Source organism: Rhagoletis zephyria, unplaced genomic scaffold (genome assembly GCF_001687245.7).
Source record: "Rhagoletis zephyria isolate East Lansing unplaced genomic scaffold, Rhagoletis_zephyria_1.1 Rzeph_scaffold_02229, whole genome shotgun sequence".
In the NCBI taxonomy this organism is placed as follows: Eukaryota; Metazoa; Arthropoda; class Insecta; order Diptera; family Tephritidae; genus Rhagoletis; species Rhagoletis zephyria.
Genome location: NW_016159313.1, coordinates 26600 through 53672, shown reverse-complemented (window position 1 = coordinate 53672; position 27073 = coordinate 26600). Strand labels below are relative to the sequence as shown.

At 36.1% G+C, this 27073-nt stretch overlaps 2 protein-coding genes across 11 annotated transcripts in view; one reads left to right on the top strand and one right to left on the bottom strand.

Annotated features, from left to right (window-relative positions):
- Positions 1-19970, top strand: part of Cnot4 (CCR4-NOT transcription complex subunit 4) — a 20920-nt gene extending 950 nt beyond the window's left edge. The window contains exons 1-2 of one of the 10 annotated variants that reach the window (XM_017620687.1): positions 1995-2149; positions 16769-19970. In XM_017620687.1, the coding sequence (XP_017476176.1) occupies positions 16890-19886 (2997 nt within the window). In that variant the 5' untranslated portion in view covers positions 1995-2149; positions 16769-16889 and the 3' untranslated portion in view covers positions 19887-19970. Of the gene's footprint in view, positions 1-1994; positions 2150-12649; positions 12723-12742; positions 12881-12900; positions 13087-14445; positions 14468-15469; positions 15959-16122; positions 16229-16603; positions 16707-16768 lie in introns of those variants that run through there. The other 9 variants (XM_017620688.1, XM_017620695.1, XM_017620693.1 and 6 more) reach the window with 9 other exon arrangements.
- On the bottom strand, positions 7805-12647 carry Dred (Dctn1-related). The gene has a single exon (XM_017620685.1). It carries the CDS (start codon positions 11866-11868, stop codon positions 8059-8061), a length of 3810 nt encoding a protein of 1269 aa, XP_017476174.1. The 5' UTR covers positions 11869-12647; the 3' UTR covers positions 7805-8058.
- Positions 19971-27073: the final 7103 nt, after the last annotated feature.

Here is a 27073-nt window from a genome sequence, read left to right as displayed (position 1 = left end):
TGGAAAATGGGCGTAGCCACGCCCACTTATGGTTACATGTGTGTATCTTAGTAACCGCTGCACCAATTTCTTCTAAACTTTGCACAGTTGTTGGTTGGCCTTGGTACATTATACTAAATGGCCGAAAATTTAAAAAATCGTACAATAACCACACCCACACCCCATATAACCGTAATTTAGAGAAATACAAAATCTTCGATAAATCAGTAAATATTAAAGCTAATTTATTCAAAATTGATGCTTGCAACAATTCTTTACCAAGAAATACGTTTATGGTAAAATTTTGGAAAATGGGCGTGGCACCACCCACTTATGGTTGCATGTGTATATCTTAGTAGCCGCTGCACCAATTTCTTCCAAACTTGGCACAGTTGCTACAGCATACCAAATGGCCGAAAAATTTTGAAATCGGACAACAACCACGCCCACATCCCATATAACGGTAATTTGGAAAAATACGAAATCTTCGATAAATCAGTAAATATTAAAGCTAATTTATTCAAAATTGATGCTTGCAACAATTCTTTACCAAGAAATACGTTTATGGTAAAATTTTGGAAAATGGGCGTGGCACCGCCCACTTATGATCACATATATGACCCTCGGTCACCGTTCCACCAATTTGTACCGGTATAGGTATTATGCTGACCACATAAAAGCAAAACCTTGAAAATTATTGAAATCGGACTAAAATTGCGGCTGCTTTTCATATATAAGAGATGCTTGAAACTTCAATATTTCGAAATTTAAGGACGCTAATTTACTCAAAATTGATAGACCCTGCCTTACCATGCAGCGGTAGCTTACGGAAAGGTGAAAATCATATATTTAATACTTGCGCCGGGTATTTGATGTTCGGCTCCGCCCGAACTTAGACTTTCTTACTTGTTTCCTTTATCTTTACGCATCATTGTTTTTGTTTCTTATTTTCACCTTTACCCTTATCCTTTTCTTCATCTATGTATGTACTCACCTTTACTTTCATTCTTGTATTGGTCTTTATCTAAGTCCTATTCTTTAACTTTTTATTAGCACGTTTTTTGCTAAATGAATACCATGTGCATACATTTAGGAAGCACTTGTTTCCGTCCCAAACATTTCCGTTTGCAATTTCCTTTGAGTTTGCCAATTTACTTCCAACCAACCAACCGCTACTAATGAAGTTTCACTTCAAAAAGGTGGCAACTCTCTTTAAACGCCTCAGAAATTGTGTTTCTTAACACTCTTCTCATTTTAAAATACTCTTTGACTAGTCTAGATATTATATATATTTTGATTATTCGAGTTTTCAAACAGGTGGCAAACCCTCTTTCAAACATTCTAAACCTACAACCTTCTTATACATCTTTTATTTTACACCCATTGTGATACATGTTTTTATTTCCTAATTCCCCAAATTAAATTTCAATCTAACTTTTCAAATAGGTGGCAACCCTCCTTCATGCAGTTTCGAAAACCCCTGTCAAAACAATTTTGGTTTACATCCATGATGAAATAATTCCAGGGACCCAAAAAAAATGATTATTTCAAAATTTTCGATGAAAAAAATCAAAAGGTCCAAAATATCGTAGAATTTCGAGTTTATAAATGTGCATGTATTTTCATGCTCTGTTTGAATCTCTTACGATTTAAAAATGTTTGAGCGATATCTATAAAAATTATAACTAAGAATTACATTTCGATTTTAAATTAATATCGAGTAATATCTTTTTGATCAAAAATAAAACTAATTTTTGGAGTGTTATGTTTTTGCTCTGAAGTAATAATTATTTTGTGAGTTGTTTTCTTTTTGATCAAAAATAATCATTATAATATGAGTTTTATATTTTTGATCAGAAATAATCATTATTTTTTTAGTTTTATTTTTTTCATCAAAAATAATAATTATTCTTTGAGTTTTATTATTTTGATCGAAAATAAAACTCATTTCTGGAGCGTTATTTTTTCTCTTAGAAATAAAAATTAACTTTTGAGTTTTATTTTTTTTTTTGCAGATCAAAAAACTCAAAACGCCTCACTTCACCTAACCTCAACTCACCACACCTCAACTCACTACACCTTAACTTACCTCAACTCATCTGAACGCAACTCGCCTCAATTCACCACACCTAACTCATCTCTTGGAACTCATGCCACGGTTCTGCGGGAGGTAAGTTCGTGAAAGTCTTGACGAAACCCCACTCAATTTATTGTTAGTTATGTTATGTTAAGTTCGAAACATGCAACTGTCAGGATTATTTTGATTAAAATGAATCAAGAGAACTTTAACTTCAGAACCACGGCCCAGGCGCACAAATCTTTTTCCATTTTAAAAATACAATTTTTTCTAAAATTCCGGGTGATAAATTGCATCTTAAGTCACTTAAAACTAGTTTTAATGCCGAAAAAGACCATGAGAAATGCATGTGAAAAATTAAAGTGGGAATTGGATTGTTCTATACCGGAAAAAATATACCCCTATTTTTTTCTTTTGAAATCAAAATATATTTTTAGAGGTCGCTCAATGTTTTCCATGTAAAACCACTTTTCGTAGAAATGGTATAGAATTCTTGAAAATCAATAGGATTCAGGATGTTGTAGAAATGGTCTGGGATTTGCAGTTGGAATTACATTTAGAAAGTTTATGCTGGCTTCCATGGCAACCGTGTGCAATTTATTGTTGTGAATTTGCTCTCGCATTTGCACAAAATCCTGAACAGCCCTATTATTTTTCGGTCGGCAAAACCCTGTCCTCTTCAGAAGATTCCCAATAATATTACCCAATTATTTATTTAACCATTTTCTTATAGTAACTTAATTTTATAGGTTCGCCAAAACCCCCAGAAAATGTCGGAAAATGCAATGGCGGAAAAAAATAAAAAATCTTTGGTATTAAAATGGTTAAATAAACAAATATTATTATTGGGAGTCTCCTGAAGAGAATCACAGTTTTCTGATCGAAAAATATTGATTTTCAAGAATTCCATACCATTTCTATGAAAAGTTGTTTTTTCCCCATATCAAATACTACATGGAAAACTTTGAGCGCTTTGAGCAACCTCTAAATATTTTTTGATTTCAAAATAAAATAAAATTATAGTTTAAAAAACTAAAACCTCCCTATTATAATTGCCATTCGTAATGCCATCAGGTGTGAAACTGGAGAATAGAAATCGCTGCATCTTTTAGGCGCATCAATATTACATAGTTACATCCCGAGCTAATAAGAGGAAGGTAAAAAAGGGTATATTTTTTTCGATAATCCTAGGGCGTGAGAACATTAAAATTCCGACTTTACTGGTTTTGGACCGCCCTAATGTACAGCGCACATTGTACATTGTACATACATACAATATATCAGGGATGCTATGAAGGTCATATATTTCACATCTGAGAATGCTAATTTGCGTTTTAATGTAACAGTCAAAGTTCAAAAGAGCATATTTATTATATTTCGGAAAAATTAATTTTGCCGCCTTTTCGTCTATGATGCGATTTCTTAGAGGCTCGTTCATACATAGGTGCATCGGCGTAGCCAGAATGAAATTTAGAGGGGGGGGGGGGCTCGACCCTATTAAGCTGGCATTTCAGGGTACTATTTAAATATATATAAGGAAATTTTGAAAGTTAGGGGGGGGGGCTCGAGCACCCCCTGCCCCTACCTGGCTACGCCCATGCATAGGTGTATGTACATATAGAGCATTTACTCACTCGGAACGCTAGCGGGTAGAGGTTCAAATATTTGCGAGTCAATTTGTCGTACATATTTGAGCTTACTTTTCAACCTAAATTGAACAGTCAAATATATTTGAGCGAGCGATTAAGTGAACAATGATTTTTTGATGTTTTAAATAATTTGTATCATTGCTATGGCACAAAAAAGAAAATATTCAGAAAGATGTAAGTATAAATTTTTTGCATTCAGATAAGTGTATGTGTAATTCGATGGATGCATATTATTTCGCAGGGTCAGAAGAGCAAACGGATTCTTTTATAAATGCCAGGATGGAACATTCTCCTTTTCTGTTGCAAATTTGTTATATTGTTAAATAGTCCCAAAGCTACCGCAAAATTATTCATTTTATAGATATATTTATTAAAAGCAACAATTCCAAAACAAACAATTTAGGTAGTCGAACGAGCTTGCACAGTTTTAGCAGCTGTTTTCCTAAATTGTAGCAGTGCTGGAAATTCCCAGTGGAATATTAGTTTAGGTACTAAAATTTAGGTAAACTCGCACACAGCCTTAGTTTCGCATTTTTTAATGAATCCGAGCCTTTGCTTTCGATTGAGGAATTCTGTTAGGTTGCTTAAAACAAGGGTTCCCAAACTTTTTTCACCGCGGCACCCTTGTTGTGCTAAAAAAAAATTCGCGGCACCCCTACTCTTCAAATGTCTACGAAAACAAGAAAACACAATGCAAACTTTATACTCCTTTAGCTTCAATGTGAGGACTGAAACTGTTTTGATGATTTCATTATTTCCTTTAAGTTTATTGGGAGCTTTGACAATTTTACCCTGAAATCATTTGACGCTGAAAGCTTGCTGGAGTATTTGTTTTTAATCGACTTCACAAAAAGAAGGTTATCAATTCGTCGGAATATATTTTTATTATTAATTTTTTTTATGTATGTTATCTCATAACTTTGGACCACGTTAACCGATTACCATAATTTGTTAAAGGAAAGGTGTTACCTCACAGGTGCTCCAATTCTAATTTGGTTTTAATCCGATCATTGTAATGGAATGTAAAAGTAAAAGTCACTAGTATTTTTAATGCAATCTTGTCAACAGCAGTGGTTTCTGCATACACTTGCATCCAGAACTCTCTTCGTAGTATTTAATATTCAAAGTGCTGTCTTCACTGATGTCCAAAAGCTTTTCAAAAGCCTAATTTCTCATCTCAGTAGGTTTACTTTTCGGGTCACATGAAAACGGGTGGAAAACGGAACAATGTTTTTTCTAAACCTTCCAAGTTAACGCTGGTAATGCGCGATAACGCTAATAAAATAACTTTTACAGCCAATTTCATGAAAGCAATTTAAGTGAAAAATGATTTTAATTTTTTGAATTTTATATAGAAATTTACAGAAAATAACAATTCATTTTCCATTTAAACTGCTGGTGAAACCGGCTGTTATCAATTTTCTTAGCGTTAACTTCGAAGTTGCATACGTTTTTCTGATTTACTTTATTTATGGGGTTTTCATGAAAATGTTGTATATGCTTAATTTGATCTCTTTTTACCTTCCTTTTATTAGCTCGGGATGTAACTATGTAATATTGATGCGCCTAAAAGATGCAGCGATTTTTATTCTCAAGTACCTGATGACAGTACGAATAGCAATTATAATAGGGAGGTTTTAGTTTTATAAACCATAATTTTTTTTCATATATGTAAGAAATGAATTTTTAAACTTAGAAAGACTGATATATATACATATATGGATTGTATGTTCCTTACATTTTTATATATACATACTGTAAAAGTGTTAGGGCTGTTAACTTATCTATTAACGATTTAACTATAGTTTAAAATAGATAAGTTTCCGGCCCTTAATATTTTTAAGTTGTTAAATGGCCCATCAAGTTGATTGCCCGTGTGNCGTAGTATTTAATATTCAAAGTGCTGTCTTCACTGATGTCCAAAAGCTTTTCAAAAGCCTAATTTCTCATCTCAGTAGGTTTACTTTTCGGGTCACATGAAAACGGGTGGAAAACGGAACAATGTTTTTTCTAAACCTTCCAAGTTAACGCTGGTAATGCGCGATAACGCTAATAAAATAACTTTTACAGCCAATTTCATGAAAGCAATTTAAGTGAAAAATGATTTTAATTTTTTGAATTTTATATAGAAATTTACAGAAAATAACAATTCATTTTCCATTTAAACTGCTGGTGAAACCGGCTGTTATCAATTTTCTTAGCGTTAACTTCGAAGTTGCATACGTTTTTCTGATTTACTTTATTTATGGGGTTTTCATGAAAATGTTGTATATGCTTAATTTGATCTCTTTTTACCTTCCTTTTATTAGCTCGGGATGTAACTATGTAATATTGATGCGCCTAAAAGATGCAGCGATTTTTATTCTCAAGTACCTGATGACAGTACGAATAGCAATTATAATAGGGAGGTTTTAGTTTTATAAACCATAATTTTTTTTCATATATGTAAGAAATGAATTTTTAAACTTAGAAAGACTGATATATATACATATATGGATTGTATGTTCCTTACATTTTTATATATACATACTGTAAAAGTGTTAGGGCTGTTAACTTATCTATTAACGATTTAACTATAGTTTAAAATAGATAAGTTTCCGGCCCTTAATATTTTTAAGTTGTTAAATGGCCCATCAAGTTGATTGCCCGTGTGTGTTCTTGTGGTGTGATTGTACCAGCTGCTGGTGCGACTTTAAAAACTATTTGAAAATTTTATGATTCTACCAGCATGCTGGTGTCGTGAGTGGTGAAAGTAAAAAGTATTTTGGCGGAAATTTCTTGCACTATATGAGTCAAAGGCGTGTTTGTGGAAGATTAAGTTCACGATATTGCAGTTGTGAATTAAAAAAAAAAAAACAATGTTTAACAAAATGGTAGAAAAATTATGAAATTTCGGCTCTAATCATTTCGATCTTTCCTCGACCTCATTTGTAAAGAAATAAATATTGTACCAGAATGCTGGTAAGTTATGTGCTTCGAGCTTGATGGTACAATCACTTGATGGAGCCAGTAAGCTGGTGTCGTATATTTCCCCTTTTATTCAAAAAGGTTTTTGGTTGAATAAAATATTAGTTTTTTTTCCAGAGTTCATTGTTTTTCTATACCTTTACTTATTGAAAATGTTTGCGTGTATACTTATATATGTATATGCAAGTAAAACAAATTAGCTACCATTTTTAGCCTCAACGACTTTTTTAGCCCTTTTTTAAAGGAATTTGGCTACCACTAAAAAGAATTCGCGGCAACACTATTTATGTATATTTTCTTCTGTGCTCTGCTTGAAAATACGCGCTGATCAGTTCAGAAATAAAATGTATTTGTGATTTGCTTCACTGAACTGAAATGACGTGAGTTGAGGTGACTTGAGGTAAGGTAGATGAGTTGAGTTGGGGTGAATTGAGGTGTGGTGAGTTGAGGTGAGGTGAGTAAGGATAAGTTGAGGTGAGTGAGTTGAGGTGTGGTGAGTTGAGTTTAGGTGAAATTACGGGGTTTGAGTTTTTCCATCTGCCAAAAAAAAATAAAACTCAAAAGTTAATTTTTATTTCTGAGAGAAAAAATAACGCTCAAGAAATGAGTTTTATTTTCGATCAAAATAATAAAACTCAAAGAATAATCATTATTTTTGATAAAACAAAAGAAAACTCAAAAAATAATGATTATTTCTGATCAAAAATATAAAACTCGTAATATAATGATTATTTTTGATCAAAAAGAAAACAACTCACAAAATAATTATTACTTCAGAGCAAAAAAGTATCACGAAAAAATGGGTTTTATTTTTGATCAAAAAAATGTATCCCAATAAAAGATTGCGTTTTCTGAGCAATACCATAAAACTCAAAATGTGATTACTATGATTGATCGCAAGTATTAAAATCTCAAAATAATGGTTAAAAGTAAATTTTTTTGATAAAACTCATAATTTTTTCTCCCTGGAAAAAATGCACCACATGGTCAGCCAAAGATATTATCAAAAATGAACGGCATTTTCTAGGCACTTGCAACTTGCATTTTATCATACCAGAATTTATTGGTCTACAAAACTGCATACCTAGAATTTCTAAAAAAATAAAAGGTTTGAAATTTTGGTAAAAGACCGTTGAATTTTTATAATTTTTGTATTTATATGCAGTTAATTATATAATGAGCTAAATCTTTTTTATATATTAAACATTTAATCGACAAAGGAAATGTTTATCACCAAAACTGGTCAAAATACTTAAGGTCTTTCTATTATTTCTGCCACCAGTGAATGCGTATTTGTATCTAAACTGCATAACTATATTTATGCATGTTTTTTTTCTTTTGTTAAAGCAAATAAAAACAAATCGACTGTTTCTATTATTAAAGCTTTCAATTGAATATTTGATTTAAGTCCTTCGAGCCGAAAGAGCCAAAATGGCTGGGTGTGCTGCGGTGCGGATGGGTCAGGAAGTATGTGCTCAAGGCTCGTTGGAGTAGTTCATTTGATTTACGTTTGAGGGCGCATCGCTCGGTTTCAACATTTGGTTTTAATTTGATATGTGAAAGTATCCATTGATTTTTCAGCATTCGCAACTCGTTGGTGAGTCTTAGTTCTGCTACATTTGGAACCTGTTTATTTTGTGGCACGTGTAGAGGATCAAAACTGCGCATGCGCATCTTCATTTCATTGATGTGAAGTTTGATTCGTTCTGCTCTTTCGTAACGTAAGCATTTGTTGAGGGTATCAATTTCGCGATAGCTTTCATCTGCAGTCAGATTGATTACCTGCTTGCGGGAGACAAGATTTTGTTCAAGACGCGCATAGTTCAGTTCCATTGTTGAAATTTTCTCCTGCAAATTATTTAATGACTGTCCGACAACATTTTCACGATGGCACATACTTTTATCTAAATTTTCAATTTGCTCGATGATTTTGGTCAGAGTCTCCTCCTGATTGCGTTGAGCCTTTGACAAGTTATGCTCTGCAATCTCCTTGCGTACTTGCATTTCAGAGAATTCATTCTGCTTAATCTTCGCCAAGTACTTCTGCGTTTTGATTTCTTTATCACGTTCAACTAATATGTGCTTCAACGTTTTTATGTCATCAGAATGTTGTTTAAATTGCATTGATCGCAGTAACAGAGTGGTGGCCGAGGAGCGTACAAACATTGTGTTTTTATTTGCACTGCGCACAGATTCGTTTTCCGAGATGAAGTTGGAGAGATCATTTATTTGTTCGTCCAATACCTGAATGCACTGATGGAATAGAGCGACTGGAGTCGTCCCCTTTTCTTCGGCGGCGGATTTCGAACAGTTCGCTGTAATGATTTTCCAAAGCTTTTTATGCTCGATTGCTCCATCGCACGGAAAGTCTTCTTTGTTGGCGAAAGAGGATGCAGCTATGTCCTTGGTTGCATCCTTTGTCGTTGCTGTTAAAATATTAATAAAACGCCCGAACTGATCGTTGGTGCACAGAATGCGTTGTATACGCTCAGTCTGCGGCTTTTGCATGCCAGAAATGTCAACCGGAGTAGAAGGAAGCTTGCGCTGTAGCTTCCTCAGCTTAAGCTTGAATTGGGTCACGTTTTCCATCAGAAACTGCATGGCCCAGAAGGACTCCGTGTTTTCATCGCCCAACTGTATTAAAGTGTGCAGTATTCCAGCATTCGTATTGATGCAGTCCAAGCATACTTCGAGTACTTCCACCAACATCACGTAAAGCTGATGCTCATCAGCCAATTCAGCGATGTTATGCGAGCAAATAAGATTCGTGTACAGTGCACTGAAAAACGATAGAGTGCGCTCAACTGTTTCCATTGGTGTGTTTTCGTCAAGCATATCGCCTTTCAAGCGATTAATCAACTCGTCGATAGACTTCTCTTGCGACTCCATTTCTCCTCGATAAATAGCTGCATGCGTGCATACCTCGTAATCGCAATGATTTAACCCAAATATTAGCTGTTTTATCACCAATTTAAGACTTCGCAACACAAAAAGACATTTGCAACGAAAGGCGAACCGGTGCACGGAAAATCCCTCAAATATTGCGTTTTTAGCGAATTCACACGAGGTTGAAAACTTTTCATCGATCGTGTGGCAAATTATTTCCAACTTTTCGTACATACGCTGCAGCAGTAGTAGCACTAATATGATGTCATGCTCGCTGCCCCGAAGTAGGATATCCTCAGGCACGAACGCCAAAAGGTGGTCAACGTGAGCCTTGCATAGTTTTAATTCAATTTCATTCAACTGCAAATCGATAGCTCGTTTGAAAGCCTTTGTTAAATAAAACATTTGATTAAAGTCGATACTCTGTGTTTCGTCCGGATTTGAGAGAGTACTGAGATCATCTGAAGTGGATGTGCCCGTACCTGCGCCCAAAGCATTTGTGGGCTGATCTTTTAGCAGCACGTTATTATTCAATGTTTTGACGAGATCTCGGAATTTCGTAATAGTCACTTCGCGGTCGTATATCTCTTCCAGTGTATTGTTCTTCTCCTGCTGTAACATTTTTATAGTTGAATTGAGGGCATCGATTTCTTCCCTCAAATCCATTTCCAATTCCTGATTGCCTTCGATTATTTGTTCATGGATCTCCTCCAGCGCTTCTAGCTCCATAACTTCTTCTTCCAATAACTTCACACGTTCCTCCAAATCGATCTTGGCCTCTACCAGGGATGAAACCATTGATTCTGCGCCCAGTGCTGCGTCGACTTGTTCTTTTAGTTCTATAATATGCATTTCCATGACATCAATGCGCCTTGAAAGTATTTCCTTTGTTTTTTTTAGTTCGGAAATTTCAGAAGATTTTGTTTCTAGTTCCTTGTGGGTCTTTTGTAGATCTTGCTTTTCGTTTGTCAACACATCGCGCAGCCGAACAACGGTTTCTCGCAGTCGTTGGTTATACTGCTCAAGCCGCCTAATTTCCGCAGCTGTTGGTTGTATAAGTTCGTCTTTCAACTCATTATCTGGGCGGTCGCCAAGCAGGGTTGATGTAGAATTTTCAATTTCAGCTCTCAAAATTTCGACGTCGAGACTGAGCTCTTCATTGCGCTCATTTGCCGTTTCCAACTCTATTTGCAATGTTTCTGCACGTTCTTCCGCCATTTCTTTGTCCAGTGTTAGTAGTTCAATACTTTCGGCTACCTCGTCTAGTTCACGCTTATATTTAGTTTTGCAGTCATTGGCTTCCCTCAGCTCTTGCCGACAGCGTTGTAATTCTCGTTGCACCAAGCTATGCTGCTCCATAATCTGTGTTTTGAACTCACTTAACTGGTCCTTTTGCAAGCGGACCCTTTCCAACTCATGCAAACGCCTTTTGTCCTCCGCGCGCTGACTTTTTAAATCTTCCAGCTCTGCACTTAGCTCCCCATTACGCGTCTCTAAGTCCTTGCATCTTTGTTGTAATTGTTTCTGTTGAAGCAGTTGCTCTGTTGGACTGATTGCGACACCACTGGCCAGACCACTGTGGATGCTGAACACAGTCGGGGAACGTAGTGGGTGGCCTGGAGTGAATTGCGTATGAAGTATCTCCAGGAAACCCGTTTCCACAAACGCAGAACGCTGACGAGCACAAGAAAAGGATTCCGAAGGGCTGACTGTAGTTTTACTGCGTTTAGGTGCAGCTACAGACACTGTTGTGCTTGAAAACGACAACTCCAGCTGGGTGTTGGAAGAGACAATACGCCGATTTGCCTGCAAAGGCTTATTGATTTTGGTTGCTTTCAGCATACTGCCATTTGAAGTGCCTGCTGTGCTGCCGTTAGCTGAGCTTTGCAATAAAGGCTGGTCTGAGGGTGCCTTAACGATAGAAGTGCCACCGTTTGGTGGTTTTTGATTAAGCGCTGCAGTATTTGCCACTGGTGCTGCTGTGGAAATTTTCTCACTGTTGTGCGATTTCATACCGCTGCCTTGCCTAGCCTCTTGTGGTACTGATGACTCTGCCATTTCTTCGGTTTCCTTAGCTAACACTAAATTTACTTGTGCTGGCCGCACAAAGAGTCCACAATTCGGTGCACATTTGAAGTAGGTGATGCCCCTGACACTGCCATTATTTTTTCCTTTGTCCTTTTCGTCCAGCACCACGCCTATCCACTTTCCAGGTGAGAAGCTAGTCGAGCCCACGTACGCCACTTGCCCACATAGATTTTTACCCACAATTTGAACTTTTTGACCAACTTTAAAGTTGCGCTCGGCCATTTTTTCACTATTTTAACATTTTTGCTACTTTATATTTGTGCAGAAAGCCTCGTTCACGAATGGCAATAACGTACACATCGAACCAAAAGTAAGATGCTCGCCAATATGGCGGACATCTGCCACCATCATTATTGCTGCCTTCCCACTACATTCAAACGCTTACACCCACAAATACATGTATTTCTACCCCCTCTAACACAAGGAAAGCTGGTTGACAAGGCAAAACTTTAAATTTCACATAGCGTAACCCTTATGAGCGCTGGCAACGATTGTATTAGCAATTTTAAAACAATTATTTTATTATAATAATTACAAGAAGTAATGCTAGGTACGATCGTGTACGTCCTACCGTAACTTACCAAATGGCCAATAAGTCGATGAAGGTTTAAACTAAATTTTAAAATGCATAATTAGTTGAAATACCGGCGCGTGAAATGGTTTAATTTTTTTTTACTTTTTTCCTTACACTGATTATAACACAAAAGTCACTTTATTTGTTAAGTAATTGTAAACCTTTTCAATATTTTGGCGGTTCCAATGCTGCGTTTTTAGGTGGCTATTTGATTATTTTAAGGTTAAAACCATGTTTGCAGCTTTCTTTTTACATTTTAAAATACAATTTGCGCACACGCGGAAAATTCATATTCGTCTTGCTTTCGTAAAACGGTCGTTCAGTTGGTGGTGTTTCACATGAAAAGCATCGACAACCGTTTTAGTTCTCGAGTGAACGAGCGCGTCTGACGTTTCAAACGTCATCCCAAGGATTTATCTGTTCCTCACTACGTGTGTGTATGTTTGGGTTACTTTGGAAATTTTTAAACGTCCTTTCGCGTTACTCTTCCCATCTGCGACGTGTGAGTTAACTTTTGCGACTATTGCACCAGCAGAGTGCATACTTTAAAAAATTCAAGCGTGCAACAAAACTGTAAAAAACAACTCGATTAGTAAAACACCCAACTTCACAATCAGTTTCGTTCGTTTGAGAGATTGCATTGTTTTTTTCACTTTAAAGGTACGCGAAGGGGTGAACCTTCACATCATCCCTTTCGCAGTTTAAACAAAAAAGCGAACAACCAGAAAAAAATGAATCTACAGGGCAGTGAAGTGGTGAAACGGGTTGCTGCTGCTCTTGTGCAATATTGTGCTAGTTGCGTTTAATTTTTTATACCTGAGCGCACTTGTGCACATGGGTATTATAACATAGTTCGGATAACGGTTGTATGTGAAAGTCTAAAGGAGAAAATTTAGATATAGGCATACATATGTACATTAGACTACATCACTCCCCATACAAAAAAAAATCGGTACTTTTTCCATTGGAATTATAAAATCTATTATATTTTAAGACTTCCACCAAAATATTACGGAAAAGTATTAAGATTTACGTGAGCTGGACCGACTTGAAAATATCTCCAAAAATGAAGTTTTTTATTAATAAAAATAGTTTCTTAAAGATTTTTTTTTGAAAAAAATACCTTCAAATGACAAAACGGTTTAAGTTTAAAAAATTTGCATAAAGATATAAAAAAAATGTAAAATGTTCAACGGAATCCTAATAATGAGATTTTTGATGCTGTTTTTTTAACTTCTTTCAATGATTGGTATAAGAAAAACTTGAATAACTGGACCTAAACTATTCCGATTTAGACTTATGAGATATCATTTTATTTCTTTGCTAATAAACTCATTCAAAGGATGAAAGAGAAAGGTAGGATGAACGAGCGTCATTCCAAGTTGAATCAAGATGTGTTGGTATTTGAAAAAAAAAAATTGGAAGTGAATCATTTGCACAGAAATAAAACGAGTGCGAAAATACCTTTCTACTGAGGCCCCATAAGTCTAAATCAGAATAGTTTTGGCCCAGTTATTAAATTTTTTCGTAAATCAATCTTTGAAAAAAGTTAAAAAAACTGCATCAAAAATCTCATTATTACGATTCCGTTGAAAAGAGTTTTAAATATTTTTATGCAGGTTTTTTGAACTTAATCTGTTCTGTCATCGGAGGGGATTTTTTTCAAAAAGTTCTTTAAGAACCTATTTTATTCATAAAAAAAAACTCGATTTTTGGAGGTATTTTCAAATCGGTCCAGCTCACGTAAATCTTAATATTTTTCTGAAATATTTTGGTGGACATCTTCAAAAATAATACACTTTGTCATTCCGGCGGAAAGACAGCAACTTTTTTTTGGTGATGCAGTTTAATGTACCTATGTATGTATGTATATGTATGTATGCACATATGTATATATGAAAACGGAAATCGATTAAGCCAGTCTGTCTGTCCATCCGTCCGTGATCACGATAACTCGATATCTCAAGAAATTTGGTACATAGACTTCGCTTTATCCCAGCTAGGTTGGTATTGAAAATGGGCGAAATCGGACAATAACCACTCCCCCTCCCATATAACGGAATTTTCGAAAAATTATAAAAGCGGTATATCCGCATATACTGGTTCCAAATTGCTGAAAGTTGGATTGTGAAGTAAGATTTGGTATAAAATGAGACAATGATACCAGTTATGGAAAATGGGCGTGGCATCGCCCACTTGTGTTGGAGTGCTGTATCTAAGTAGCAGCTTTACTAACCACCAAACTCGGTACGAACATTGCTTAGAGTCTCACTAAGATGAAAATACCTCTTGAAAATTTTGGAAATCGGACAATATCCCACCCACCTCCCATATAACGAAAATTTACAGAGATATGAAAACTGCGATAAGACAGTAACCACCAATGCTGCTTCACTCAAAATCGATGTTTGCAATATTCCCTAAGCTATAAATGGGATTACCACAAGAATGATAGAATACAAGATTGCGCCAATCGAGCTGAGAGCAACCAGGCGTGACGTCAACAAATACCAGAATGAGAGAGCAAGACTCGACAACTCGACAAGAAAAAGAGGAAGCATCAAACAAAAGGCAGTATTGCCAAGCTTTGAATTTGAAAAAGCACCAAATTTTTATTGGTGTATTTTATGGACTTTATATACATATTTACATAACTTTATTGTAACGATGCCGATTCAAATTAACAAAAATCAATGTTTCTTGCACGACGGTCGATTTCTTCTGGCATGATTGACGGTGCTGCCACATATTTTGTTGTCGGTTATGATTGTCACTGTGCCATGATTTTCTTTAAATTTTTGTAAAGTTGCTTATCACAGTTACGATTGATATAAATTTTGCTTCCATTTTTTAAGATTTTGTGTGTTCAAACTAAAAACAAAAGCACCAAAAACGCACCAAGCACTAAACTCAAAAATTTTCGCGTTTTGAATACCCACTAAATTTGGTGCGAAAATCACAAGGTGGCAACAGCGAATGTAAACAAAAGTATTGTGTGACGTCAGCGAATGAGTGGATGCTGTCAACTCGACGAAGAGGGTTAGCGGTCCGCGAATGGCGCCACCTTCATTTTCTGCATCGTGGGATTATCACACATAAGTGTATATCGGAAAGCGAGTTATCGATTTCTACCAAACGCGGTTCAATTATTTCATGAAGTCTAATTTAGCATATTATCGAAAATGTCTGAAAGCGGGGAAAAACGCCCTGGATTATCATGCAGTTAACCGAAAGGGAAAACGCGATATTTGATACCTGCGTTGGGTTTATAAAGTTTGGTTGCGCCTGAACGTATATTTCTTTATTTTTTTCCCTTCAAATTAGACACAATCACACTGAAATATAAATAAAGGCGTTTCATTCACGGCGGTACACACTCAAATGAGTACTATTCCAAATCTTCATACGACTGTTTTTACCGGAATACCAACTCTCAACTGGCGCGATGACACAAAGCGAAATCCTTTTCCATTTCGGCTATTTTGTGTTCCTCTTCGCGTATGTCATGTTTAAATGACAGACTGGACGGTTCGCAGGCAGCAGTATGGATTCCTGTTTTGATTTTTAAAGTTATTGTGAAACTCGGTGGTAATTCTCTCTGGAGGTCGCGTTGCTCGTATCGAAGTGCAGTTGTAACCAATGTGTGCATGTGTGCACATTTAGGGCCGCAGTTTATGTGTTAAAAGCGTATATTAGATACAATTATTAAAATTATTTCAGAGGAAGTTTTGAGAATAAGTGAGTGCTTAGTATGTATGTGCGTACTTGCACATCGGGGGGAGGGTGGGAAGAATCGCGAAAAAATACCATTAGCCGTCATCGATTCGCCAACAGTTAGCGAGTGGCGAAACGAACGAACTCAATGAGGTACAACCAAATTCGCAAAATCGTCTATCCGTGCTAGCTAACTTCTTTAAGTGACCGGAACTCAAACATAGCGAGCGAGAAGTGGCGAATCGATGACGGCTATTATTCTACTATAGTTGTACCTATTACTTTCTCTGCTGTGTAAATATCTATGCTTAGTAAACATCTCTAAGCATTTGTTTTTTATATTGCCATGTGTCTATGTACATAGATACATCTGTATGTATGTATGCATGTATGCTATATTCAACTATGGATGTACATACATATATACTCATATGTACTTGTGTAATAGCCCAGTTATGCATACTTTGCACTGCTATAACATTTTTACGTAAAAATCAAAACCCAACAGAATTCTATGTATGAAGTGCTATGCGTTGGGTAACCGCTTACACGCAAAGCCCATTTAACAGATTCCTTATGTGACAACTCGCATGCAACGCTAAGTATGCATAACTGAGCTATAAGCTTAGTACAAAAGTCTTTAAAAAACACTATTCGTGTGAGATACGCACTTAATCATGCAGACGATTTCGTTTCTCAAGCAAAGTACATCTGTTGAAAGATGTCTGCATTTGTGTGTGCATATACTATACATCTGTATATTTAGAATTATGTAAACATATATTATATATATATTACCCAAATTCATAAAATCTTATTTTTCTATTTACACAGCTCCTGACCCTGTGACAGAAGAAAGGCTTGAACTCAAAACCAATAATTCACCTACGTAACTGGAGCATCCGTGTCTGCTTTGCCTGATTTTAGACAGTTAAAGGTTTGTTGTAAAAACGATATGGATAACAACGAAGACGTAGTTGAATGCCCGCTTTGTATGGAGCCCTTGGAGGTCGATGATCTGAACTTCTTTCCATGCACCTGTGGCTACCAAATTTGCCGATTCTGTTGGCACAGGATACGCACCGACGAGAATAAACTGTGTCCAGCATGCCGTAAGGAGTATACTGAAAATCCTGCGGATTTCACGCCCCTGACTCAGGAGCAGATTCTGGCCTTCAAGTCACAGAAAAAGCAACGCGACCAAAAGCGTAAGCAGAAGGTTCGCGTAACAGAGAATCGCAAACATTTATCGAATGTGAGAGTGGTTCAAAGGAATTTAGTATTTGTGGTCGGCCTACCGCCACGACTGGCAGATGCCGAGGTGCTCAAGAAACATGAGTACTTCGGTAAATACGGCAAGATACATAAAGTTGTGATAAATCCCAGCACTGCCTATGCCGGAGTGCAGGGGCCATCCGCATCGGCCTACGTCACCTATGTGAATAATCATGACGCTCTGAGAGCCATACAAAGTGTCAATACTCGTAATATTATAATAGATGGTAGACTTATAAAAACCAGTTTGGGAACTACGAAGTATTGCAGCCATTTTATGAAAAATCAAGTGTGCCCCAAAGGCGATTGTATGTATCTTCATGAGTTGGGTGATCCAGAGGCTAGCTTTACTAAAGAAGAAATGCATCAAGGGAAACACCAGGAGTATGAGAAACGTCTACATGACGCATTAGCAGTGAGCTCCAATAGCTCTGGTGCGAGCGGCTCGAGTGATGCAAATCAAGCCAATGGGAGCTCCGGTGTTCCGGTATGGGGAAGTAACGGCGGAGAAAATAATCACGGTACGGCTAATAATAAAAGCAATAAATCAAATTCCAGTTCGCAGTCTCAGGCCACGACCTCGTCAGCGGGAGCTTCACCTTCATTAGCATGTGGATCTAGTGGTTCTTCTGTTGAAACAGCGGCTGACCCCGGTCTTATATTATCGGTTTCACCAGTAAACAAAGACATGGTAGGCACAAGTTCAAGTGAAGCCAAACATAAAAAGGAACGGGGTCGGCACGAAAAGGTCAAAAATGACAAAAATACAAAATCAAAAAATAAAAATAGTGTTAATGATGTATGTAAAAGTTATGTCGGCAATACACAGATGGAGTGTAGCAGCAATCTCGGGGACATCAAAGATGGAGCAGAAACGCCTGCTAATGGAATGGCATCTGAATTTGCCAGCCCTGTCCAAGATCGGGACATTACTTCGAACAGTAGCGGCACCAGTATAGCGAAGGGTAAAATAAATAAGCCAAAGGCTTCGAAAAAGTGTGTCGACGAAAGTGACAATAAAAAATTCGATGCCGATGAAAAGAATATTGGCGAAACCGAAATCGAAAAGTCCATTATTAGTATGAACAACGCAAATGCTTCAGCGGAACTATTTGAAAGTGCTGAAGTGTCTTTAAAGGAACTAACTGATTGTAAGGAAAGCGAAAACAGTAAGGTGGAAGAATTGGCGATGGATAAACTGTATGAAGAATCAAAATTGAAAAATGACGAAATCGACGTTCCTGATACAAATTCATGCCTTGCACAACTCAACTTATTCGATAACAAAGTAACTCCAATGTTCTCTCCAGCAACATCAGTTCATAATCCAATGCGACCAGAAAATAAAGTGGATGATTTGTCAAGTCAATTGAATAGTGTTAAAATATCACCATTGCCCGACTTACTAAAAGGTATCGAAGAGCAGCAATTTCAACAAGTACATCCCCATCAACAAAAAGAACTGGCACGATTACTTGAACTACACAAACAAAATAGTCTATTTGGAAATATGAATCTATCGCAGCCCAATGTGCCACCAAGTGGGTTGCAAACTCAATTTGGTAGTCTCACCGATATGGGGCAATCACCACTGACAACTTTGGAGCATGCTTCTGAACTTCTATTGAGTCAAAATCTCTATGGCATAAACATGTCGAAGTTCTTTGATTTTCATAAGAACCAGCAACTACAGTTGCAGCAGCATTGTGCCACAAATGAGCAGCCGATCGGGAATGGAAGTAATGCAATTTTAGAAAACAACTCGAACCCCTATCAGTTTATGCAGCACTCAGGTCTTTCTTCTCTGCAGCAACAGCAGCAACACCAACAGCAGCAACAACAAAAACAAAGAAATCTTGTCCAGCTTGATTCAATGTTAGCTCTGCAGCAGCACCACTCCACCATTCAGACCCAACAACATCCCTTACTTCAGAACCACCACAGCCGCATACAAAACGAGTTTTCGGCAAACACTTTCGTTGATGATGATTTGGGATTCGATCCATTTACTGAAACTCAGAAGGGTTTGGCTGAGCTAATGGAAAACGAAGTGGTTAAGCCACCGCATCATTCTAAGTCTAATTTGCGAGCAGCGGCTGAATCCAATATGATGCATCAGCATCAGCTCAGTATGGATAACATGCAAAGAGCTCGCATGCCACCACCGGGCTTTAATCACATGAATACGTTTGGATTGAACGCACCGCGGGAACACAGTGCTAGCAAAATGATGCCATTTTCGAATATGACTGGTAATAGAGCACATTCAAATGATATTCAATATTTGTCAGCTCTTAACTCTTGGGATGCACACTTACAATCGCCCCGGAATCAAATACCTAACTTCAATGACATGCAACCACATCAAATGAACCAAAATAATAGAAATGTAGGTAATTTGGCCAATGACTGGACTGCCATGGATCCGGCAATACTGTCCTTCCGTCAGTTCCCTTCATGTCCTCAACCGTCTCAGATGCTACATCACCATCAACCGAAGGATTTGTTTCCTCCACATTTAACGCAACAACAAAACAGTTTCTCAAATCAATCCCATGGCGGTGCGAACATGCACTTGTCCAATAATCAGATGAGCTCACAATCCGCTGCCCAAGCACAGGTGAACGCTAATGTCCAAGGAATGTTGGAGTACCTTAAAAATCGTCAATTCTTTTAAGCGACGTGAAAACAATGAAATTATAAAATTATTGCTTTTAAATAATAATAAATCTATCGCTTGCTTATCTTTTTGTTGGTTTAATACTTAGACTTTACACTTTTCGCAATATTGGCTGTGAAGGATGAAAGTGCAAAAATATTAAATGGCCAAAATTTTAAATATCCAATACCCTAAATCGCGCAATTGTTTTGGTGGCGAACAAGTTCGCATAAAAAAAACGTGCGTACCAGGTACTCATGAAATTTAATGTGTAAATCAGTTACATATGTATGTATGTACATAAATAAGTGAAGTCAGAAATTAAAACTTAATTTCAATTCCTTCAATTCGTCGCGACCAGTACATTAATTTTTCATAACCACTTGGGGCATATGTTGTTCAGTATAATTGTTTTAAAGTGGATTTGGAAAAGTCTTGAACTTTTCTCGAAAGGATCACGAAGAAGTTGTGAAATGCTCCCGAATGGTGCCTTACTAGTCCCAAAATTATCGCAAACTAGCCCAAAATGGTCCTGAAATTTTCATGAGCTATCCTGAAGTGATCACGTACTAGTTCTGAAAAGGACCCTATCTAGTCCCAAAATCACCCCGAACTTGTCTCAAACGGTCCAGAGCTAATCTTGAAATGGTCCTGAAATAGTCATGTACTAGTCCTGAAACAGCTCCGAAATGGCCCTAAACTGGCCTCAAAATCGTCTAGAACTATGCCTTGTTCGAGTCTTGCATATTTTTCTCAGTGCAGCAGTAATGCCGCTTTTATTACGTGCCTCGATCAGGCCCCTAGTCCGAAAATGGATCTCAAATAGCTGTGAACTAGTCCACAAATAGTCCTTAACAAGTCCCGAACTAATCGCGATATTAATTAATTAATAAAATATGGTCATAAACTAGTGAACTACTCATTTGAACGCACAAGAAGCAATTACATACACATTTTCTGCTGGGTTGCACAAGCAGTTAAAAATTTTCTGGTGGGTTAACGCAAATTTTACCCATACCGAGAGCTATGGGTAAAATAGCTAAGAGGGTGTTCGATTACTCTGTTTTTTTTTTACAAATACGGGTTTCGAGTTATTCGAAAAATTGCAATTTGAAAAAACCCTGTTCCAAATTTTGAAATTAAGGAAAAACTAGACATTCCGGATTTCCGGTTTTCAACAGTGAAAATGCTTATGTTGGTACGAAGTCATGATCAAAAAGTACAATAAAATTATTAACAATAAATGTAACTTCTGTTTAAAGGAAAGCAAAGCAAAATTAGTTGATTTTTTTTACATTAAAAAATACAAATCGGTGAAAAATTCACGTTTGGTCTTATTCTATCTTTTTTTACCTTTTTCGGATTGAGAATAGGGCTCAGCAACCCCAAAAGAAAAGGTTTTTCAAATAGCGGTGGCACCTCGGCTGACAATGGCAAACTAGTACATACATACCCTCTGCCATAAAAAAGCTTCTTTGGAGGTGGAGTAAAAGTGAAGATCTCTCCATTTCTGTCACATCATCAAGAAGCAGAGCACAAATTGAAGGAGAAGCTCGGCCGAACACGTAGAAAACGTTTAAGCGGCAAACATTTATTTATTGGAATCAAGTATGATATAATATTCAAATAACCCAGGTAATAATTCTAAATTTTTAGGTATTCTAAAAATTTAGTGAAATCTCCTTAGAGAAGAAGTATGGGATCCAAATTAAAGAGGAAATTCTGTAGAATTTAAGCGGTGCATAAGGACTGGTAAGTATTGAACATGTCCTTTTAAAATGGTATCCCTGAAGTTTCGCAATATTTGTTTTTGAAAAAATTATATGTTAAGGACTTATAAAGTCAATAACATCCTCAAATCTAACTTTATCAGCTTAAAAAATTACCTATTCGTCCTTGTGAATCCAAAAAATTTAATTTTTTTTTAATTCTAAAGAAATTTCCCTTTCATTTCCTATGTGTGAAATTACAAAGTCCTTTAAAATAAATCTTGACGTCAGAGAGAAAAAATAAAAATGCCACTTTAAATAATAAAGTAGGTTTCAAACCCATTTATTTATTATTTTTTTATGGCGGGAGAGCTTCTCAAACAATATAGATTCGATTTAAGTTGTTGAGAAGTAATGAACATCTAAATCCCGGGACTAATCCCGGGATTGTGAGAAACTCCGAAAATCTCGGGACCGTAAAAAACGAAAAATTAACATCCCGTACCGTTATTTATAATGTGCATGCCCAATTAAATATATAAAAAAATACATACAGTGGTCAAAAAACTATACCTGACCTACTTTTTGCCAAGTTTTTATGTATTATTATTGTTATTTAATTTTGAATTTTTTTGTTATAAAAATATATTTCATTCTTTAACAAACCCCATGAAAATCCAAGTTTCCAACTTTGTGCAATATTAAAAAAAAAATCAACAAACAAAATTTCGAGCTTTTTTAAAAATTCCAAAAAATCAACCGTAATTTTTTGCCATTTGAAACTTGTACTTTATTCTACTAGAATTCAATGGGCTACAAAACTGCATACTCAGGATGTAATTAAAAACTAGAAATTTTAACGAAGATTTGTTGATATTTTCTTTTTAAATTGCATAAATTTTTAAGGCTGTGTTACTCGATTGGTGCATTTGTACAAATTTGTGCCTTTTTATATTAGGCTATTGGTACAAAATAAAAATATTGGGGGCATTTTTTTTGTGGTCAAAAGATTGGTACAATACATCCATCTTCTATTGATTACTCGGCCGTGCAATCATAGTAGCACAATGCCACTAATATTTGACTTACAAACAAAACACGGGCAGGAATTTCAAAATTTCAGTCCTGTTTGTGTGAAATATTTTATTATTATCAGTATTTTTAACCAATCTATGTTGAAATAAAAGTTAAAATAAAAAATATTTTGTCAGAACTCTACGGCCCTACTTGGAATTGCGTAAGAGTTGTCACATAAGAAATCGGTTAAATAAGCTTTGCGTGTAAGTGGTTACCCAACACACAGCATTACATATGTAGAATTCTGTTGATTTTTGGTTTCTACGTAAAATTACATGCTATGCAGGGCAGTGCAAAGTATGCATAACTGAGCCTTAAGCATATTTGACAGCGAAGAAAGACGTTATATGCGATATTTACCGGAAGAGAGTTTGGCTAACTTCCAAAACGTACCAATACAATGTTTGGATACTGTTCTACTGAGGTATTTAAAGTGTCTGTATATGCAGAGTTGCGAAACATTGCAACCATATTCATACATTACATAATTTTAATATTCAATATGATATTAGGTACGTTCATTTAAGACCTCCAGTAAAAAATATCCGGCATCAAAATTCCGTCGAAATGTTATCTGTTCTCTCACAAGAGAAAAATATTCAGAATAGTGCGAACAGAAAATTTGCAGAAACTTGCAAGTAAGAAGAACAGCTGATAGACATTTTGTATACATTCAAAACTATCAAATTGAACACCTAAGTAAACTGACGTAATGAGTTACTTTAGGGATGGGAGGCAGAGCAGCTCGCGCGCAGCAGCGCGGGCAAGCAGGTGCTAGATGCGGGGTAAGAATTTAAAACCGAAAGGGTAAGCAATAGCCGTGTACGTGTATTAACCCATTTTACGCAATATATATTGCCAAAGGCTATTATATTCACCTCTTTGTTTATAGAGGAACAATTTCTAACTATATTTGTAGTCTATTTATTAAAAATAATTTAACATCATGAAATGCCGACCAATTTAATTTTTTTTATTAATAAAGTTTAAATTGATTATACATATGTAAAAAATAGTATGTGCTAATTCATACTGGCGAAGAATAACGTGTTAACGGTCTTGCTTGCGCATGTGTTCGTAAATAAGAGAGTAGGGATGGGTAGTGGGGGGTTGAAATTCGATTTTTTCCGAATTTCGAACATTGCCCAACCATTTGATTATTCGATTCGAAATTTGGTGGTGCAAATTCGATTTAATTCGAATTTTTTAGAATTTTTCAAAAATANGATGTAATTAAAAACTAGAAATTTTAACGAAGATTTGTTGATATTTTCTTTTTAAATTGCATAAATTTTTAAGGCTGTGTTACTCGATTGGTGCATTTGTACAAATTTGTGCCTTTTTATATTAGGCTATTGGTACAAAATAAAAATATTGGGGGCATTTTTTTTGTGGTCAAAAGATTGGTACAATACATCCATCTTCTATTGATTACTCGGCCGTGCAATCATAGTAGCACAATGCCACTAATATTTGACTTACAAACAAAACACGGGCAGGAATTTCAAAATTTCAGTCCTGTTTGTGTGAAATATTTTATTATTATCAGTATTTTTAACCAATCTATGTTGAAATAAAAGTTAAAATAAAAAATATTTTGTCAGAACTCTACGGCCCTACTTGGAATTGCGTAAGAGTTGTCACATAAGAAATCGGTTAAATAAGCTTTGCGTGTAAGTGGTTACCCAACACACAGCATTACATATGTAGAATTCTGTTGATTTTTGGTTTCTACGTAAAATTACATGCTATGCAGGGCAGTGCAAAGTATGCATAACTGAGCCTTAAGCATATTTGACAGCGAAGAAAGACGTTATATGCGATATTTACCGGAAGAGAGTTTGGCTAACTTCCAAAACGTACCAATACAATGTTTGGATACTGTTCTACTGAGGTATTTAAAGTGTCTGTATATGCAGAGTTGCGAAACATTGCAACCATATTCATACATTACATAATTTTAATATTCAATATGATATTAGGTACGTTCATTTAAGACCTCCAGTAAAAAATATCCGGCATCAAAATTCCGTCGAAATGTTATCTGTTCTCTCACAAGAGAAAAATATTCAGAATAGTGCGAACAGAAAATTTGCAGAAACTTGCAAGTAAGAAGAACAGCTGATAGACATTTTGTATACATTCAAAACTATCAAATTGAACACCTAAGTAAACTGACGTAATGAGTTACTTTAGGGATGGGAGGCAGAGCAGCTCGCGCGCAGCAGCGCGGGCAAGCAGGTGCTAGATGCGGGGTAAGAATTTAAAACCGAAAGGGTAAGCAATAGCCGTGTACGTGTATTAACCCATTTTACGCAATATATATTGCCAAAGGCTATTATATTCACCTCTTTGTTTATAGAGGAACAATTTCTAACTATATTTGTAGTCTATTTATTAAAAATAATTTAACATCATGAAATGCCGACCAATTTAATTTTTTTTATTAATAAAGTTTAAATTGATTATACATATGTAAAAAATAGTATGTGCTAATTCATACTGGCGAAGAATAACGTGTTAACGGTCTTGCTTGCGCATGTGTTCGTAAATAAGAGAGTAGGGATGGGTAGTGGGGGGTTGAAATTCGATTTTTTCCGAATTTCGAACATTGCCCAACCATTTGATTATTCGATTCGAAATTTGGTGGTGCAAATTCGATTTAATTCGAATTTTTTAGAATTTTTCAAAAATATTTTTAATTGAAACTTCTTAATCGAGTTCGGAGATGTTTGCGTTAAATATTTAACACTAAGTCATAAAATCTGTATCGTTCGTTCAATTAAAAAAAATGAGATGTCAAATTCAAATAATCGCTTCCGCAGATGTTTACGTTAAATATTTAACACCAAGTCATAAAATCTGTATCGTTCGTTCGATTTTCAAAATGGAGGTAGGTGTTAAATGAAAGGGCTTGCCCTGTAGATGTGTAATATGGTTTCAGTATTGTGCCATATGTAAGAAAATCAAAATCAAATTATTTAATAAGTTAAATAAATTACCCCAATATAGGTATCAATCGATGGTTTTAAATAAGCTTTATTTTTTAATTACATTTGGGAGGGGTGCCACCTGTTTGAAAAGTCGAATATAGTTAAAAAGTGCTGTGATTAAAATACTATGCAACAGTTAAACTATTTTTGAGGTGCTTGAAGAGAGGTGGGCGACCTGTCTAAAAAGTTAAACTCAAATTACGCTGTGGGACCGAAACCGGCCCGGATTTTGTTAACATTCTCTGAAAGTATACCCATCCAGTAATAATACACCCGGTGGATTTGCAAAAGTTAAAGATAAATTGGACCCCTATGGCGCAAAACTACATGATTTAAAAGCCAAATAAGGTTTACCGATTTGAAATTATTTAGATGTACGTTTGCATACTTCATAAACTTTTTTTATGTAACATAATTGAAGATGAATTTACAATATCCGAAATACTCCTTTTTAAGAAAAGCGAAGAAGAGTTGGGGTTTTTGGAATGAAAAGAAGATAAGGCACTGGAGATGCAACATAAAGCTTTGCTATTGCTGGAATTCCGGCAATAAGTACCAGATTTAAAATATCCGCTGTTTAAATTTTTAAAACTCTTTCAGGTGGACAAAAAAGGGTATACAATGTGTGTACAAAGGGTGTACAATGTGTGTAGGGTTATGATTTTTTTTATACCCGAGCGCACTTGTGCACAAGGGTATATTAATTTTGTTCACATAACGGTTGTTTGTAACAGCCAAAACGAATCGAGATAGATATAGACAAATGTATACATAAATGATCAGGATGAAAAAAGAAATCGATTAAGCCATGTCTGTCTGTCCGTCCGTCTGTCCGTCTGTCCGTCTGTCCGTCTGTCCGTGTACACGATAACTCGAGCAAAAATTGAGATATCTCAACGAAATTTGGTATGTAGGTTTCCCTTAATCCAAGGTAGGTTGGTATTGAAAATGGGCGAAATCGGACTTTAACCACGCCCACTTCCCATATAACGGTAATTTCCAGAAATACGAAAACTGCGATATTTTAGTAACTACTGAAGATAATTCACTCAAAATTGATATTTACAATAATTTTTAGACGAAAAATAAGAATATTATAAATTTTTGGAAAATGGGCGTAGCCACGCCCACTTATGGTTACATGTGTATATCTCGGTAACCGCTGCACTAATTTCTTCCAAACTTGGCACAGTTGGTGACCTTGATACAGCATAAAAAATCGCCGAAAATTTTTAAAATCGGACGATAACCACGCCCACATCCCATATAACGGTAATTTGGAGAAATACAAAATCTTCGATAAATCAGTAAATATTGAAGCTGATTTATTCAAAATTGATGCTTGCAGCATTTCTTTACCAAAAAGTACGTTTATGGTAAAATTTTGGAAAATGGGCGTGGCACCGCCCACTTATGATCACATATA

Excerpts from the sequence above, each read along its gene's own strand:
- Dred (XM_017620685.1), bottom strand. The coding sequence starts at position 11,868 with ATGGCCGAGCGCAACTTTAAAGTTGGTCAAAAAGTTCAAATTGTGGGT.